The sequence below is a fragment of the Mobula birostris genome, chromosome 16, assembly GCF_030028105.1.
Source record: "Mobula birostris isolate sMobBir1 chromosome 16, sMobBir1.hap1, whole genome shotgun sequence".
Taxonomy (NCBI): domain Eukaryota; kingdom Metazoa; phylum Chordata; class Chondrichthyes; order Myliobatiformes; family Myliobatidae; genus Mobula; species Mobula birostris.
Genome location: NC_092385.1, coordinates 52,319,813 through 52,339,645, shown reverse-complemented (window position 1 = coordinate 52,339,645; position 19,833 = coordinate 52,319,813). Strand labels below are relative to the sequence as shown.

The 19,833-nt window shown below is 42.0% G+C and overlaps 1 protein-coding gene across 3 annotated transcripts in view; it reads right to left on the bottom strand.

Annotated features, from left to right (window-relative positions):
- Positions 1 to 19,833, bottom strand: part of sumf1 (sulfatase modifying factor 1) — a 185,137-nt gene that overhangs the window by 79,865 nt on the left and 85,439 nt on the right. For all 3 annotated transcript variants that reach the window (XM_072280637.1, XM_072280639.1, XM_072280638.1), the window contains exon 6: positions 2,361 to 2,475. In XM_072280637.1, coding sequence (XP_072136738.1) covers positions 2,361 to 2,475 — 115 coding nt within the window. The remainder of the gene's footprint in view (positions 1 to 2,360; positions 2,476 to 19,833) is intronic.

Below are 19,833 nucleotides of genomic sequence, written 5' to 3'. Positions count from 1 at the left end.
ATCGACACCTGTACGCAGCTGGAAGCCCAGGAAGAGTTTATGTGTCATATACGTCAGGAAAGTACTTGATCCTTTTTCAATTGTTTAAGTTACTTGGAGGGAAAAGGCTGTGGAAATTAATGACAGTTGGAAGACAAATGAAGAGAGAACCCAAAAGGTGAGAGACATAGAGGCAGATGCTGAGGACATCAACAAAAAGACTTCCGGCAACTGATGATGACGCCCATCTGCACTTTTTTATGCCGTCCCTTTCCCAATTGGATAGAAAGTAAAATGCTGACAGGAAACAAATGAGACCGTGAAGAACAAAGAAGGTTATGAAAGGAAAACTAAAAAGTGTCTAAAGCAAGAGAAAGTGAGAAATGACATTACAAAACAATATGGAAGAAATTAAAAAGAAATGACCATATATTCCAACTTATTGCATACACCACTGATAGTAATCTATAATCAATTCTGTTATTGCATGTACTTTTTGTTCAGCTCCAACCCATCTTTTCAATCTCCACAAGCACTGCTGCTGTAGAGTTTGTGGTATAAAAAATTCAAAAGTTCAAAGTAAGTTCATTATCAGAGTACATATACAATCTTGAGGCATACTCAATAAATCCACAATAGAATAATAAGCATAATAGAATCAATGGAAGACCGCAACTGGGCATTCAACCTGTGCGCAAAATACAAAAAAACTGTGCAAATACAAAATGAAAAGAAATAATAAATAAATAAGCAACAAATATCAAGAACATGAGATGAAGAGTCCTTGAAAGTGAGTCCATAGGTTATGGGAATATTCCTGTGATGGGACAAGTGAGGTTGAGTGAAGTTATCCCTTTTGGTTCAAGAACCAGATGGTTGAGGGGTAATAACTCTTTCTGAACCTGGTGGTGTGAGTCCAGAGGCTCTTGTACCTTCTTCCTGATGGGAGCAGTGAGCATGGCCTGAGTGGTGGGGGTCCTGACAATTGATGCCGCTTTCCTGCAACATTGCTCCATGTGGATGTGCTCAATAGTGGGGAGGATAGTGCTGATGGACTGGGCCATATCCACTACTTTTTACAGTATTTTCCACTCAAGGGCATTGGTGTTTCCATACCAGGCTGTGATGTAACCAATCAATATACTCTCTACCACACAACTATAGAAGTTGACGAAGTTTAAGACATCATGCCGAATCTTTGCAAACTCCAAAGGAAGTAAAGGCACTGCCTTGCTTTTCTCATATTTGCACTTACATGTTGGGCCCAGGACAGGTCCTCAAAAATGGTAACACCTGGACTGAGAAAAGTCTGATTCTGAATTTAAAGTTGCTGACCCGCTCCACCTCTGAGCCCCTGATGAGGACTGGCTCATGGACCTCTGATTTTTTCCTCCTCCAGAAGTCAATAATCAGCTCCTTGGTCTTGCTGACATTGAGTGAGAGGTTGTTGTAATAGCACCACTCAGCCAGATTTTCAATCTCCCTCCTATATATTGATTTGTCACCACCTCAGATTCAGCCTATGACAGTAGTGTCATCAGCAAACCTGAATATGGCATTGGAGCTGATTTCAGCCACACAATCATAAGTGTAAAGCGAGTCGAGCAGGAGGCAGAGCACACAGACCAGTGGTGCACCTGTGCTGATGGAGATCGTGGAGATGTTGTTGCCAATCCAAACTGACTGGGGTCCGCAAGTGAGGAAATTGAGGATCCAATTGCACAAGAAATATTGATACAAAGTTCTTAAAGCTTATTGATTAGTTTTGTGGGGATGATGGTACTGAATGTCGAGCTGTAGTCGATAAAGAGCATCTTGATGTATGCATCTTTGCTGTTAAGATGTTCCTGGTTGAATGAAGAGGCAATGAAATGGGACTGTTGTGGACCTGTTGTTCTGGTAGGCAAACTGGAGCCGATCCAAGTCCCTTCTCAGGCAGGAGCTGATATGTTTCATCAAAGACCTCTCAAAACACTCCATCACTATGGATTTTAGTTCTGATGCATGATAGCCATTGAGGCAGGTTACCATGTTTCTCTCAAGTACTGGTAAAAGTGAAGTCTGCTTGAAGCGGGTGAGTACCTCAAACTGCTGAAGCGAGAGCCTTAAGATCTCAGTCAACTGTCCAGCCAGTGATCAGCACAGGTCTTTAGTACTCGGCCAGGTACTCCACCTGGCCTGGATGTTTTTCGTAAGTGCGCTGTCCTGCAGGATGCTCGCATGTCAGCCTCAGAGACTGACATCACTGGATCATCAGCGGCTATGTTTTGACAGTCAAATTGAGCATAGAAGGCATTGAGTTCACCTGGGAGCAAAGCCCTGCCACCACCTATGTTACTTGATGAGTATACAACTAAAAATTCAGAGAGAGTGACACTTACAGGGGCCGTGTTGGCATATCCATCATCTGCTGTGTTCTGCTGAGGGAAGTCTCCTTGCCAGATGTTCATGTAGTGCTGGCCTTTAGGATGCAGCTTGTTCCCCCATGGGAAGAGTCTGTAGAAGTGTTAAAGGTTTATCCAACAGTTGTAAACAGATAAACAGTTTGCAGTTTTGCAAACATATAAAGCAAGAATATTTAAGAGACATGATTTACTTTCTCTCTCACATATATTCAACTTCCTAGGCTCATGTTACTGGTGTTGGATCAGGGTGAGGAACTGTTATTTTTCTCATAGTGTAACTTTCCTACCTTTGCTTGTATTTTTATATAATCACCAATATATATGCAATTTTTCAATGAATTTTCCATGATTACTGTACAATTGCTTCTGTATTTTTTCTAGAAGTATCTTGGTTTTCTGTACCAAATGTCACACCACTTGGATCTGGGTATTTTATAGGTTAACTGTTATTACTGGAATTTTTGTTATCTTGAGTCTGAATATTAGACAACCATGACTGCTTTATCGTTTATCTTTGTTTTGTCAGCTGCTTTTCCTTGTTTGTTTTCTGCTCTTTAACACTTAATAAAACAATCATATGCAATAAGTTTTATACTTCATTCTTAACTTCCAAAGAACCTTGGGATTTCAAAAGTATCAGGATCCAACACTGGAGAATATTATGAGATGGAATCAGTGGTAAACTAAAAAGAACACTTGCTATATTTACCAAAGAAAGCCAATGCTGCACGACTCTGTAACTCAATAAAAAGATTGTTAAGTGATGTATATCTATTAGCAGAATAGCTAATATCACAAGCACAATATTCTTACATACTAGGCTTTGTCTTATGATGAAAAGATTCCTTGATTTCAAGTATCCAGTAAATACTAATAGCTTGAGATGCAAACATTTGCCCTACAACTCCTGTCCCACAATCTTCAATTCGGATTCTCATAAAAGCAAGACACATTGCGATTCCCCATTTTAAACATAGAAAACTTGTTTTCTTCTTACTTTACCACAATGGTTCACTGTTGGCAGTATCATTACTGAAGCATATTCAACTGCATTTTCTTTTAAAACCAGACTAAATGAAAATATGTATATTGGAATCAGTTAAGTTTTCTGATTAAAAAATCTAACACATACATAACAGGTTCTCAGGAAATGTACCCATTGGATGAATGAAGATGAAGAATATAATTTGGATTAGTGGTGTATATGGTGATATATTTAAAGTGGAAGTTGATAGGTTCTTGATTAGTACGAGGATCAAAAGTTATAGAATGTTCAAAGTTTAAAGTAAGTTTTTTTAACGGCATACACGTCAACGAAACATAGAATCAATGAAAGACTTCACCCAACAGGACGAACAAACAACCAATGTGCAAAAGGCAACAAAGAATGTAAATACAAAGAAAAAAAACCAAGAAATATCGAGAACATGAGATGAAGAGTCCTTGAAAAGTGAGTGCATAGGTTTTGGAAACAGTTCCATGATGGGGCAAGTGAAGTTATGCCCTCTAATTCAACAAGGGTAATTCATTGAGGGGTAAGAGCTGGTGGTGTGGGTCCTGAGGCTCCTGTACCTTCCTCTTGATGGCAGTGGCGAGAACTGAGCATGACCTGAGTGGTGGAGGCCCTTGATGAGGGTGCTGTTTTTCTGCAACAACACTCCATGAAGATGTACTGAGTGGTGGGGAGGGCTTTACCTGTGATGAACTGGGCTGTATCTGCTACTTTTTGTAGGCTTTTCCATTCAAGGGCATTGGTGTTCTATAACAGGCCATGATGCAACTAGTCAGTACATTTTCCATCACATGTCTATTGAAGACCGGAATCAGGAGAAGAAGGCAGGAGAATAGTGTTGAGAAGGATAATAAATCAGCTGTGATCGAATGGTGGAGCAGACACGATGGGCTGAATAGCTTAATTCTGTGCATATGTCTTTTGGTCTTATAGATCTGCGTGTTTGTGCGTGAGAGTATATATGTTTACGTGCGTGAGTGTATGCGTGCACGTGCTTATTTGTACATGTGAATATAAAGAGCAGCCTTTTACACAAGTGTACGTGTGTGTATGTGCATGAGGTAAGGAGAGAGAGAGGACAGTCAAGGGTAACAAGAGTAAGCAGCTCTTCACTGAGCCAATTTAACTTCTTTACCTTCACTGCCTCCAACCCAATCTCACTCATCTCTGCACCAAAGACCCTCAAACCCTTCCAGTCTCCCTGATCAAAGTCCTTAAACAGCTCTCTGATTTATACTGTCGCGCCCCCCCCACCCTTTCCCCAATCTTCTTTCTGGCTCCTCCATAATGATGGCAGTCCCTCTCAAATTGGCTGCTACATTGCAGAAATGGGTATAAAAATAAAATGAACTCAAAAGCCTCTGCTGCTTAGTTGCTAAATTATCCAACCAAAATATAACAGGCAGCATTCGCTTTTATGTAGTGTGCTTCAGAATCCCAAGATAATATTAATGTGCATGATCGCTGACTGTGCATTTTGGCCATTACCTGTCCCTCATAGGCAATGCTATTATTGTGTGGCAGAAAATAAAATAGCAGCTCTGTATTTACAAATTAATAATAACTGCAGCTGGAGCCTGGGTAAGTGGGGGTGTGTAGAAAATATGCCATGGTACTTTCCACCTTCAGTTTACTGGTTTAAAATATGAAACAGGATGGAGAGAGAGAGTGCTTTCATAATATTCTCATTCGCCTTTTTTATAAGACATTTCAATAGAAGTACTTAACTAAAATTCTCTCTTTAGTTTAGCATTGCATTTCACTCTGCCTCAATTTTATTGTCAGGAAGTGGTTGCCAAACATATTAACACACACACAAAATCCTGGAGGAATCAGCAGGTCAGGCAGCTTCTTTGGAGAGGAATACGATGAGACCACTCTCAGGTTGGAGGAGCAACACTTCATATTCCGTCTGGGTAGCCTCCAACCCGATTGTATCAACATTCATTTCTCTCATTTCCAGTAATTTTAACACCCCTCCCCCTCTTTTTTTTTCATTCACCATCGTAACTCCCCTCTTACTCCTTCTCTTCTCCTCACTTGCCTATCACTTTCCTCTGTTGCCCCTCCTCTTTCCCCATGGTCTACTCTCCTCTTCTATCAGATTCCTTCCTCTTCAGCCCTTTACCATCCCACCCATCACCTCCCAGCTTCTCACTTCATTCCCTCCTCCTGACCCCTCACCTGGCTTCACCTATCACCTGCCAACTTGTATTTCTTCCCCTCCCCCCTCCCCCACCTTCTTATTCTGGCTTCTTTCCCCTTCCTTTCCATTCCTGATGAAGTGTCTCTGCCCGAATTGTAAACTCTTTATTCCTCTCCACATATACTGTCTGACCTGCTGAGTTCCTCCAGCATCTTGTGCGTGCTGCTCTGGATTTCCAGCATCTGCAGAATCTCTTGTGTTTGTGGCAAACTTATTTTAAACTTTGCATCTTATAATATGAAATCATGTGAAATCATTGTGCTTCTGTCATTCTTTGCTGCCCTACAGATTTACTGTCAAAACGTACTGCAGGAAAACCAGCAGGAATAATATTTGCTCAGTGTGTCAAATGAACACTGAGGAACATAAATAAGTAAGTCTCCTCAGAATAGCTACAGTAATTAGCAGGAATGGGTAGTACTCTGTCAAAGACTTGTACAGCACTATAAATACAACTACTTTAGGAGGTACTCTTCAAACTGATGTATATTATATGCATACGCATGCACATGGCGATGAAAGGAAACGGTTTGCCTGTTTTAATGTGAGTGTGTGTGTGCATGCACGTGTGCACTGTACAGGCCTTAGGTGAGGCGATTGAAATAATTTAAAATACACCATGCTGTCTGAGCCTAAGTTATCTACATTAACCAATATCCATTTCCGACATTGATATGATGGTCTCCCTTTCTGTTATAAACTTCCAGACAATGGTACTTCATGACATTCAGGATGACTTAAATATGCATTCCATACCAGGAGTGAAGAACAAGCCAGTTTCAGTACTTCAGAAACTGACCACAAATGAGCCCTTTGGTCAACTATGCACAATGTTTGAGGAAGTGAGAACTCTTTAGCACATGCAACAAGATGTGAGGAATACGGCATCATCAGTAGCCTGGTGGGGACCAGTCTGATCTATGAGTCAGGAAGCTGAGAGTTCCTAGTGATACTTCATAAGACCAGAAGACCATAAGATATAGGTGCAGAACTTGGCCATTCAGCCCATTAAGTCTGCTCCACTATTCCATCATGGCAGACATATTATCCCTCTCAACCCCACTCTCTTGCCTGCACCCCATAACAACTGATGCCATTCTAATAAAGAACCTATCAACCCCCACTTTGAATGACTTGGCTTGCAAAGCTGTCTGTGCAATGAATTCCACAGATTCACCGCCTCTGGTTAAAGAGTACGACCGCTTTGATGGGAAAAACCCCCACTTTCATATTATGTAAACTGTAGAATTTGGGAGGAAATATCATTTGGTTTAACAAGGAGAAAAGAGGGAATTGAATACTTGGGCATTTCAGTCATCCATGACTGTGTGCATTTATTGGGTGTATCTAAGGCAGAGATAGATAGGTTCTTGATTAGCCAGGGCATCAAAGGGTATGGGGAGTGGGGATGACTGGAGGAATTGGATCAGCCCATGATTGAATGGCAGAGCAGACTCGATGGGCCGAATGGCCTACTTCTGCTCCTGTATCTTATGGTCTTATGAAGTTGGACTGTACTAATAATGACAACGGTGTGCCACATGCATTGTGTAAAACAGTAACATTTTGCACATCACTGTACTCTGACTACAGCCAAGTCATTAGTTATACACTGGATCATGGGATGTATTCAAACAGACCGTGCAATGAGAGGAAACGGAAGGTGCCAAATAATGGAAGACAGTGTTTATTCAATCATACTTGTTCACAAGGTAGTAACACTTGTTTGGATAGCACATAGAATATGTATGATTAAGATTTATGTTTATCCATCATACTGCTGCCCCGTTAAGCTTTGGCCAGATGACATATGTGTGAAATTTAGTCATATGCCATTTCCCATCTGCTTGGATTACTGCTTCAAGCCTTAATGCGGACTTAACCAGAAGTGCAGTGTTCATCCCCTGATACTACATAACATACAGTGAAGTGAACTGTCCTGTACGATTGAAATGCTTATCCAGGATATGACAATATTTTTATAATTAAAAAAGGAAGATACATAATTTTCTAATGAGCTAAAAGATGGATAAATTTTAAGCGCCTGATGAAATGTATCCCAGACAGCTTCAGGATTGCTTGGACCCTGACAGACTTTTAGATATTCACTGGCCGCAGCTGAAGTACCAGATGAATGAAGGACAGCAAATGTGATACCCTTATTCAATAGGAGGATGTGCCAGAAAATTACAGGCTTCTGATCTTCACGTTATTTGTAGGGAGGTTACTGAAAGAAAATCTGAGGAACAGCATTTATCTGCACTTGGAAAGATAGACAGTAATCAAAGATACCCAACATACTTTATTAAGGGGAGTTCTTGGATATGCAATTTAATTGAATTTTTTGAAGAGGTAACAAAATGTAATAATGAGGGCATTTATTATAGCCCACTTGGACTTCACTAAGGCCTTTGACAAGATTCCACATGGGAGACTGGTTCAAAATGTCAGAACTCGTGACGGTCAAAATTGGCTTGGCAATAGAAAGCAGACAGTGAAGTTGGAGGGCTTGTTATTTAATTGGAAGCTACTGATGAGTGTGGTGCCACAAAGAATGTTAAACCCTTGCTGTTTGTTCTATATTTTAACAATTTTTTAATATTTTCAGTATGTTTGCAGGTGACATATTAACCAGTTGTGATGTTGCTTGGGAGGATAGTTGTAGGGCACAGCATAAGAATGGACAAAAAAGTGGCAGATGGAATACAGTGTCGGGAAGTGCACTTTGGTCGAAAAAATTAAAGGGTGACTATTTTCTAAATGGAGAGGAAATACAAAAATCTGAGGTGCAAAGGGGCTTGGGAGTCCTTGTGCAGGATTCCCTAAAGGTTAATTTGCAGGTTGAGTCTGTGGTGAGGAAGCAAATACAACGTTAGCATTCATTTCAAGAGGACTAGAATATAAAAGCAAGGATGTAATGTTAAGACTTTATAAAGCACTGGTGAGACCTCACTTGGAGTATTGTGAGCAGGTTTGGGCCCCTTATCTTAGAAAGGATATGCTGAAAATGAAGAGGGTTCAAAGGAGGTTCATGAAAATGATTCCAGGATTGAATGGCTTGTCACAGGAGTGGTGTTTGATGGCTCTGGGCCTATATTCATTAGAATTCAGAAGAATGAGGGGTGGCCTCATTGAAACCTATCGAATGGTGAAAGGCCTTGATAGAGTGGATGTGAAGTGGATCTCACCATAGGAAACAGTGAGTCCAAGACCAGACGACACAGCCTCAGAATAAAACAGCCTCCTTTTAGAAAGGAGATAAGAGGAATTTCTTTACCCGGAGACTGGTGAATCCGTGGAATTCTTTGCCACAGGCAGCTGTGGAGGCCAAATCTTTATGTATATTTAAGGCACAGATTGATAGATTTTTGATCAGTCAGGGCATGAAGGGATATGGGGAGAAGGCAGGAGATTGGGGCTGAGAGGGAAATTGGATCAGCCATGAAATGATGGAGCAGACCCGATGAGCCAATTCTGCTCCTAGTTCTTACGGTCTTACTACTGATCAGTTGGTAAAATGGGTAAAGCAATGGCAGGTGGAATTTATTCCTGAATGAATGAAAGGCAATGCATTTGGGAAGACTACTACGGGAGGACACACTTAATGAATGGTGTGGTTTTAGGGAGTATTGAGGAGCAGAGAGACCTCATTGCTCAAAATGTGCCAGCACTGGTATATAAGGTGATGAAGATAGAGTGTGGAATGCTTGTCTTGATTATCTGGGCCATAGGATATGAGCAGCGCGATGCTGGAACAACATTTTAAGATATTGATGAAGCCACATCTGGAGTATTGTGTACAGTTGTGGTTCTCACACTTTCAGAAGGATATGATTGCAAAGGAGAGGGTGCAAAGGGGAGATTCACCAGTATGTTGACAGTGTTGGAGTGTTTCAGTTATAAGAACGGGTAAGCTTGAAGTGGAGGAGGGGAACCTGCTGCACAAAATTATAAAGGGCAGAGAGTCCACAACATTTCCCTGGAGCAGAGCTATCTAAAAGTTGAGGACTCAGACTCATGGTAAGGAGTAAGAGACTGGAGGAGACCTGAGGAAGAACCTTTTCACCCAAAGGGTGTTGGAATCTGAAAAGCAGGTGGACACAGGCACTCTCACAATGTTTCAGAAGTTTCTAGATGGATCGTCAGTGTGTGTACAGCTATGTAGTAAGTGCCAATAAATAGAATTAGTACAGATTAGTACTTGATGGTTATCATGAGCATGGAGGCCTATTTCTCCGCTTTATGACTATGACACAGAGTTGATATGGTGTTTTTATATAGAAAATGCCAATCATGGCATTATCAGACCAACTCAACTGGACCAGACAGTGTGCAGATGCTCGATTCCCATCTCCCCAAGCAAGCCCAGTATTCCTAGTTAACCTATCATCAGAGATTCCCTGGATGTTAGAAGGCATCCAGGAAGGACACTTTGAAAGAGCGACAAAAACAAATGCAAGCATCATGAAGTGGAAGAGACAAAAATATATCAATGTCATTGAACATTACATCACAGTACAGGCCCTTCAGTCCACAATGTTGTGCCGACATATTAATCTATGCCATGATCTGCCTCTACCACAACCCCTGGCACTGAGTTCCACGTACCCAACATATCTGTGTAAAAAACGTGCTTCTGACTTCTCTCCTAACACCTTAAAGTTATGTCCCCTTCTATTAGCAATTTCTACCCTGAGAAAAAGTCTCTGGCTGTTTGCTCTATCTATATCTCTTATCATCTTGTACATCTCTTATCGAATCACCTTTCATCTCCTTTCCTCCAAAAAGGAAAGCCCTATTTCCCTCAACCCATCCTCGTAGGACATCCACAATACACTGGAGGAACTCGCCAGGTCAGGCAGCATCCGTGGAAACCATGAGTCGATGTTTCAGGCCAGAACCCTTCATCAAGACTGTAGAGGGAAGGGGCAGAAGCCCTATAGAGAAAGTAGGACATGCTTTCTGATCCAGGTGTCATCCTGGTAAATCTTCTCTGCACCCTCTCTAAAGCTTCCACATCCTTCCTATAAGGAGGTGGCCAGAACTGAACACAATGTGGACTAGCTAGAGTTTTATAGAGCTGCAACAATACCTTGCGGCTCTTGAACTTAATCCCCTGACTAATGAAGGTCAACACACTATACACCTTTTTAAACATCCTATCATCTTGTGTTGCAACTTCAAGGGGTTCATGGATGTGAACCTCAAGATCCTACTCCACACTGTCACGGATGCTACCATTAAGCTTTTCTCTGCCTTCTATTTTGACCTTCCAAAGTAAATCACTTCATACTTTTCTGGATTAAACTTCATCTGTAACTGCTCAGTCCAGCTCTGCATCTTGTCAATGTCCCGTTGAAACCCACAACAATCTTCTACACTATCCACAACACTGCCAACCTTTGTTTCATCTACAAACATACTATTCCCCCCCCCAACTCAATCCAAGTCATTTATAAAAATCACAAAGAGCAGGGGTCCCATCCTAGAACAGATACCTGTGGATTACCACTGGTGACTGATCTCCAGGAAGAACATGCTTCATCTACTACCACCCTCTGCCTCCCAGTGGAAAAGACAATTCTGAATCTTTGCAGCCAAGTTTCCTTGAACCCCATGCTTCCTGACTTTCTGAATCAGCCTACCACGGGGAACCTTGTCAGGTACCTTACTGAAATTCTTATACACCACATCCACAGCTCTACTTTCATCGATATGTTTTGTCACTTCCTCGAAGAATTCAATCAGGCTCATGAGGCACGAGCTGACCCTTACAAGCCATGTTGACCGTTCCTAATCAGACTATGCTTTAGTGACTCCATTATCTTCTGCTGCTTTGTAGAGATATGTTCTGTCCTCAAAGCTGAAAAGACAGAGAGGTGATAGGAAAGGAAAATAAATCCCTGTCACCACAACCTCTACTGAAGCCAGTGTCACTAGTATTAACGTAAAGACACCACTCTGCTGGGTCAGAAATTGTGCATGGACGTCAATGACCATGTACCTTCTGAGGGCATCCACGTGTTTCCAGGATTTTAGTTTTTTTTTAATCCCAACATTTTTTTATGCCATGGACCCCTACCATGGACCCCTACCATTAACCCAGGTTGGGAACCCCAGTCCAAAGAATCCCAGGCTCTGGTTTGTCCCGAAGAAGGGCCTCGGCCTGTAACGTTGACTATTCACTCTTTTCCACAGACGCTGCCTGACCTGCTGAGTTCCTCCAGCATGTTGTGTGCATTGGATTCCCAGCATCTACAGATTTTCTCGTGTTGCTGGTTTGTCATTCACTTGTTACTGACTATGCAAAATTCAACTTGGAACAATCTTATTACAATACTGCAGTGGTCAAAGGGTTTTCTACACCCAAGGCATGCTCTTCCCTACTGAGGGAATTACAGGGAAAGAAAATTAAATAAAGAGGTACCAAATGCATTTTGAAAACACAGCAGAAAAGTGGAGAAAGTTGATCTGGTGTGCTGCCTTGATCAAAAAACCTCATGAAATTTTAGCATTCCAAGCTGACACATTCCATATGCCATTTCAATGTGGTATATCACCCACTTAATTGCAGCCAGTCAGTGATAGGATTCTTCATTATGGGATGCCACAGCAGGGAATTGCCTTGTAAAACTAATTCAATTAAAATAACAAAAATGGTCTCAGGGCAGAAAGCTGAAGTTTACAATTTCACTGTTAATAAGTTTGCAATTATAACAAATCTGTTTAATGCCTCTGACTCTCACTTAACACTTTACTGTCTGCCTCGGAAGTTTATATCAGTGAGTCAGAAAGCATAAGCTTGCAGCTGAAAATAGTTAGACAAAGTGTGATGAGAAAGCTAAGATTTATTACAAAAGATAAAAAAGAGAAAGATTTGAGAAAAATTGGCAATAGAAGAAACAAGCATGGCAAACTGAATGAATTCTTCCGCTTCTTTATTTTAAAAAGCATTTCTACTCCCTAATTCTGTTAGCTCCTTCATTTGTACTCCACTTAATCTACAGTTCTAATCCCTTGTGCACCTCTGATTTTAACTGGCTGTAGTTCTCACAGCGTTATGGTTGTAAGTACCGAAATTGCCTCTTTAAAGTCTACATTTTGATCTAATTTATTTGTCCCAATATCTCCTTGTGTGGTTCAGTGTCAATTCTATTTTTCAGCTCAGTTCCCGTGAACTGTCTTGGGATGTTTGTACAGTTAGAGATGCTGCAAGGCTGAGAAGAATAAACACAAGAGATTCTGCAGATGTTATAAATCTTAAGTAACATGCAAAATGCTGGAGGAACTCAGCAAGTCAGGCCGTATCTAGGGAGGGAAATAAACAGGCAAAGTTTTGGGCCAAGACCCTTCATCAGGACTGGGAAGGAAGGGGGAAGATGCCAGAATAAGAAGGCGGGGGGGGGGAACGACAGGGGAAGGAGTATGAGCTGGCAGATGATAGGTGAAGCCAAGTAAGGGGGAAGGTGGATGGGTTGGAGAGGGGTGGTTGAAGTGAGAAGCTAGGTGGTGATAGGTAGAAAAGGCAAAAGGAAAAAGAAGAAATAACCTGATAAGTGAGGGCAGTTTCAATGGTGGTGGAAAAGGAACCCTGTTCTTTGAAAAAAAGGACATTTCAAATGTTCTAGAATCAAAAGCCTCAGCCTGAGGAAAGAAACACAAGAAAGTGAAAGTGAATGAGAAAGTGTTGCTCGTCCACCCTGAGGTTGGCCTCATCTTGGCACAAGAGGAGGCCATGGACCAATATATCAGAACAGGAATGGAAATGGGAAATAAAATGCTTGGCCACCAGGAAGTTCCACTTTTGGCAGATGGAGCGGAGGGGCTTGACAAAGCAGTTCCCCAATTTATGATGGATCTCACCAATGTAGTGGAGGCCACAGCGGGAGCACTGGACAGAATAGATGACCCAGCACACTCACAGGTGAAGTGTTGCCTCGCCTGGATGGATTGTTTGGAATGGTGAATGGAGATGAGGGAGGAGGTGAATGGGTGGGTGTAGCAGTTTGGCTGTTTGCAGAGGGAAAGAAAAGAGAGAGAGAGAAAAAAGGAGGATAATAATAATAATATTCTTACCACATCCCTTATTTATTAATTAATTATTGGTTTTTTCCTTTTTTTCTCTCTCTTTTCTCTCCCTCTGTCCCTCTCACTATAACTCCTTGCCTGCTCTCCATCTTCCTCTGGGCTCCCCTCCCCCTTTCTTTTTCCCTAGGCCTCCCGTCCCATGATCCTCTCCCTTCTCCAGCCTTGTATCCCTTTTGCCAATCAACTTTCCAGCTCTTGGCTCCATCCCTCCCCCTCCTGTCTTCTCTTATCATTTCGGATCTCCCCTCCTCCCACTTTCAAATCTCTTACTATCTCTTCTTTCAGTTAGTCCTGACGAAGGGTCTCAGCCCAAAACGTCGACTGTACCTCTTCCAATAGATGCTGCCTGGCCTGCTGCGTTCCACCAGCATTTTGTGTGTGTTGCTTGAATTTCCAGCATCTGCAGATTTCCTAATGTTTGAGGTTTATAAAATATGTTGGTTAACAGTCTAGCTCCAGAGATGGAGACGGGGAGATCAAGAAAGGGGAGGGAGGTGTCAGAAATAGACCAAGTGAATTTAAGGGCAGGGTGGAAGTTAGAGGCAAAGCTGATGAAATTGACGAGCTCAGCATGGGTGCATGAAGCAGCACCAATGCAGTCATCAGGGTCGTGGAAGAAGATTTGGGAAGTATTAGCGGGGAAGTCTTAGAACATGGGCTGCTCTACATAGCAACAAAAAGGCAGGCATATCTGGGGCTCAATTGGGTGCCCATGGCTACCCCTCAAGTCTGGAGAAAATGGGAGGAGCAGAAGGAAAAATTGTTGAAGGTGAGGGACAGAAGAGGGTGGTGGTGGATGGTAAAGGGTTGGTTCTTTTGTTGAGAAAGAAGTGGAGAGCTTCATGGCCTTCTTGATGGGGGGGGGTTGTTAGAAGTATATGGGGAGTGAACATCCATGGTGAAAATGAGGCAGTCATTGCCAGAGAATTAAGAACAGAATTGGCAGAGAAGGAGGAACTGAGAGAAGAGAATGTTATCAGAACAGATCAGGGCAGGGGGTGGGGGGGAGAGGGTGTCAGTTGAATGGGAGGAATACTTGAAAGCAAGTAAGGAGATATATGGGATAGGAAATGGAATTTAAGAGACAAAAAATGACACACTGACATATAGGCATTGATCAAGGAAGAGACAATAAAATGGCTGATCTCTGATGCAAAGACACTGCAATAATGAGATATTGATGGGAAGAAGAGCAATACAAAATTGTATGGAGAAATCAAGCACAGAATACACACGTTAAGATGAAGTCCCAGGCAAATTCAACGAATACTGAAACAAGGAAAGGGGCAAATAAAGGCCCTGTTGAGATTGTGACTCAGACTTAGTTGTTTGTTTTAAGTTGGTAGGAATGATTTTAGGGCTCAAGAGGGAATTTTAAGGTTTAGGGATAAGGATATGGAGGTCAGGCCTCCTAGAAAATTCCCTAAATGAGATCAAGGAGCACCAAAGCATTTAAAAAATATATCATCTAATTCCCCACAACAATCAAACAGTTGTGGTAATTATTAGTTGGGTCAATATGCAGCCTTCTTACTGTGTCATGCTTCAAAGTTCAAAATAGATTTATTTTCAAAGTATGTATACGTCACCATATACTGCTCCAAGATTCATTTTTTGTGGGCATTCACAGTAGAGTGAAGAAATACAACAGAATCAATGAAAAGCTACAGACAAACACTGACAATCGACGTGCAAAAGACACACCATGCAAATACAAATAAATAAATAATACCGAGATTATAAGTTGTAGGGTCTTTGAAAGTGGATAGGTTGTTGAATTGTTTCAGTGTTGAAGTGAGTGAAGTTATCCACGTTAGTTTAGTAGTCTGATGGTTGAAGGGTAACCTGGTGCTATGGGACCTAAGGCTCCTGTACCCCCTGCCCGATGACGGCAGTGAGAAGAGAGCATGGCCTGGATGGTTGATGTGTTGTACAGCACGGAAACAGGCCCTTTAAACCACCGCACCCCATGTCAACCTTTTTGTCCATCAATACCAATCCAGTTTATTTCCATGGGATAAAATTGCTGCTATGCCTGCCTAAATACTCAATAGGACATAAAATTCTGCCAGTTCTAGTTCTCATTTATCCAAGACAGTAACCTTTAATTAAGATTTGATTGCTCTCTAGCTTTCTTAATACAAGACTATAAATATTCAGAAGGACACTAGTTTGAGACAGTGCAGTCAGCTTCAATCAGTCTGTCATGATTACTCAGGCTCTAGAATTTTCTTTCAGATTAAATGTAAAATGTGAAGCCGTGGAATTAGTTAAGAGATCCATTACTGAATGTGTCTAAAATACAAAACAGTGCTTGGGATTTTTTTTTCATTAATTACAATCGCGGCATTCCCAAATCCCATTGGCTGGACGTTGGATTTGAGTGTGCCTGGTTTAGCAGCATTTATAATTTAGGCAAAATCTTTAATGGGAAGGTACGCAATGTACACACTAATTTAAATTATTTTTAATCCAAAGAGTTTTGTTTTTACGTGATGATCCCAGCCATTTGGAAACGCTATCATGAAGTATATCATAAACACATGAGATTCTGCTGATGCTGGAAAGTTAGAGCAACACACACAGAATGCTGAAGGAACTCAGCAGTTTAGGCCACATCTTCAGAGAGGAATAAAGAGCCAACAGTCTTGGCCTGAAACATTGGCTCTTTATTCCTCTCCATAGATGCTGCCTGACCTGCTAATTTCCTTCGGCATTTTGTGAGTGTTATTATCATGAAGTACAGAGCTGGGACATGCAAAGTGTTGCTCACAGGCTCTGCAAGGCCTGGTTTCCATAATCTACCATGCTTATAATAGGCAACTGAATTTATTTACAGCTTACACAGTGGGTTGTTTATAAAATGGTTGTCAGGGATAGGACCTGGTTCTCCCTGGCATTATTCATACGCTGATATCAGCCCTTTGGCCAGGGTAAATACTGTAAAAAGTCCTTTACTTTGAGTAAAGCATGTTGATAGAAGCAACTGATGAAATATGTTGTACCCCAAATGAAAGTGAATTGTGCAGTTAATGAAAATACCATGTACAGCTTCACGGCTCTAATATTAAAGTTTGCGTCAAATATGAAAGACCTTTCCAATGGTTTGAGAGTCTAGTACCAGAGGGCACAGCCTCAGTACAGAGGACTTCCCTTTAGAACAAAGATAAGGAAGAATTTCTTTAGCCAGAGAGCGGTGAATTTGTGGAATTGCCATGGGTGGCTGTGAAGGCCAAGCAAGTGAGTATATTTGAAGAGCAGTTTGATATGGTGGCGCAGATTTGATGTGCCAAATGGCCTAATTTGAGCCTAAGCTTAATGGTCTTATGGTATCTTGCATAGTAGCACTTCTTCTCCATCTATGTGACATCGTAGAATCAGCAAAAGAAGTGAGCTGGCAAGAGGCCCCCTCTGGCCATTAGAAGCAGGAGGGGACAATCAGTAATGAAGATCTGATTCCGTGTTCAGTGCACGGTATAACTTTGCATAATCAACATCGAACTAGCATTATATGTTAGTTTGATATATGCTGTTTGAATTCACTGCCAGTAGTCTCCGTGGCATAAATTTCAAACCACAACCTTCTATTCTCAGTTGGAAATAGCCAATCATACCCAAAGCTTTGGGTATCTCTGGTTTATAAAAACAAATACCACAGTGGACATTCATGGCTTAATAATAATTGACAATTGTACGCTACACACATTGTGTAAAACAGTAATAGTTTGCACATCACTGTATTCTGACTACAGCCAAGTCATTAATTACACGCAGACTCATGGGATGTATTCAAGCAGACCATGCAATGAGAGGAAACTGAAGGGGCCAAATAATGGAAAACAGTGTTTATTCAATCATATCTGTTTACAAGGTAGTAACACCTGTTTGGATAGCACACAGAATAGAAGTGCTATCATATCACACCATCTTTGATACAGCCCACTACAGTGGTGTCATCAGCAAACTTGAATATGTTGTTGGAGCTGTACTTAGCCACACAGTCATAAGTGTAAATCGGAGATGGGTTGCCAATCCGAACTGACTGGGGTCTACAAGTGAGGAAATCCAGGATCCAGTTGCAGAAGGGAGTTATTGAGGTCCAGGTCTTGGAGTTTACTGCATTGTTATTGGTCTGGAGTCACACATATTGGGTAAGAATGGCAGATAACCTTTCCCGAAGAACATGGGTGAGCCTCATGGGGTCATGTACAACTCAGTTTCAGCTCTTACTTCTTGAAACACATTGCAAGCATGACATTTAATGGATTTGGGAGTTTGCCATACAGTACTGAGGCACAGGGGCCCAGGTAGTATTGCCACTGCTTCACAGTGTCAGAGACACGGGTTCAATTTTGACTTCAAGTACTGCCTGCATGGCGCTTACATGATTTCCTCCATTTACTTCTGTTTCCTGCTACATCCCAAAGGGCTGGTTGGTTAATTGGCCACTGTAAATTTTTCAGTGTGTGTAGGTGAGTGGTAGAATCAGGGTGAGTTGATAAAAGGGGAACATCGACTCAGACCATGAGAGGCCTGCATCAGGCATTTTCATGCCTTACAAGGCGCAGATTGGAAGTCTCTGTGGGGCGCCACTCATCGCACAGACTAGAGCAATGTGTGATTAAGTGCCTTGCTCAAGGACACAGGCACACTGCCACAGCTGATGCTCGAACTAGCGACCTTGAGATAACTAGACTTTCACCTTAACCACTTGGCCACATGCCCAACACAAGTTGATAAAAAGGTTGGGTGAATAAATTATGTAACTAATGTAGGGTTGGTGTATTTTGGTGGTTGATGGTCAGTGTGAACACAATGAGCCAAAGAGCCTGTTTCTGTACTGTATCTCTCTATGGCTCTACCACTAACATGAGGAAAACCGGATTGGAATTGTAGGTGCATTGGTGGTGACTGCCAAAGTACATTTCTCACTGGCATAAAGAAAAAAATCAAAATTAGAAATCACAGGTCATCAAGTATAAACTCAAATGTGTGTACAGAGGTTCCCAACCTTTTAGAAACATAGAAACATAGAAAACTTACAGCACAATACAGGCCCTTCGGCCCACAAAACTGTGTCAAACATGTCCTTACCTTAGAATTACCTAGGCTTACCCAAAGCCCTCTCTTTTTCTAAACTCCATGTATCCATCCAGGAGTCTCTTAAAAGACCCTATCATTCCCACCTCCACCCACACACTCATTCCACACACTCACCACTCTCTGCATAAAAAACCTACCCGACATCTCCTCTGTACCTACTTCCAATCACCTTAAAACTGTGCCCTCTCATGCTAGCCATTTCAGCCCTGGGAAAAAGCCTCTGACTATCCACACAATCAATGCCTCTCATTATCTTGTACGCCTCTATCAGGTCACCTCTCATCCTCCGTCGCTCCAAGGAGAAAAGGCCGAGTTCATTCAATCTATTCTCATAAGGCATGCTCCCCAATCCAGGCAACATCCTTGTAAATCTCCTCTGCACCCTTTCTATGGTTTCCACGTCCTTCCTGTAGTGAGGCGACCAGAACTGAGCACAGTACTCCAAGTGGGGTCTGACCAGGGTCCTATATAGCTACAACATTACTTCTCGGCTCTTAAACTCAATCCCACGACTGATGAAGGCCAATGCTCTGTACGCCTTTTTAACCACAGAGTCAACCTGCTTAGCAGCTTTGAGTGTCCTGTGGACTCTGACCCCAAGATCCCTCTGATCCTCCACACTGCCAAGAGTCTTGCCATTAATGCTAAATTCTGTCATCATATTTGACCTACCAGAATGAACCACCTCATAGTTATCTGGGTTGAACTCCATCTGCCACTTCTCAGCCCAGTATTACATCCTATCAATGTCCTGCTGTAACCCCTGACAGCCCTCCACACTATCCACAACACTCACAACCTTTGTGTCATCAGCAAATTTTCTAACCCATCCCTCCACTTCCTCATCCAGGTCATTTATAAAAACCACGAACAGCAGGGGTCCCAGAACAGATCCTTGAGGCACACCACTGGTCACCGACCTCCATGCAGAATATAACCCATCTACAACCACTCTTTGCCTTCTGTGGGCAAGCCAGTTCTGGATCCACAATGCACTGTCCCCTTGGATCCCATGCCTCCTTATTTTCTCAATAAGCCTT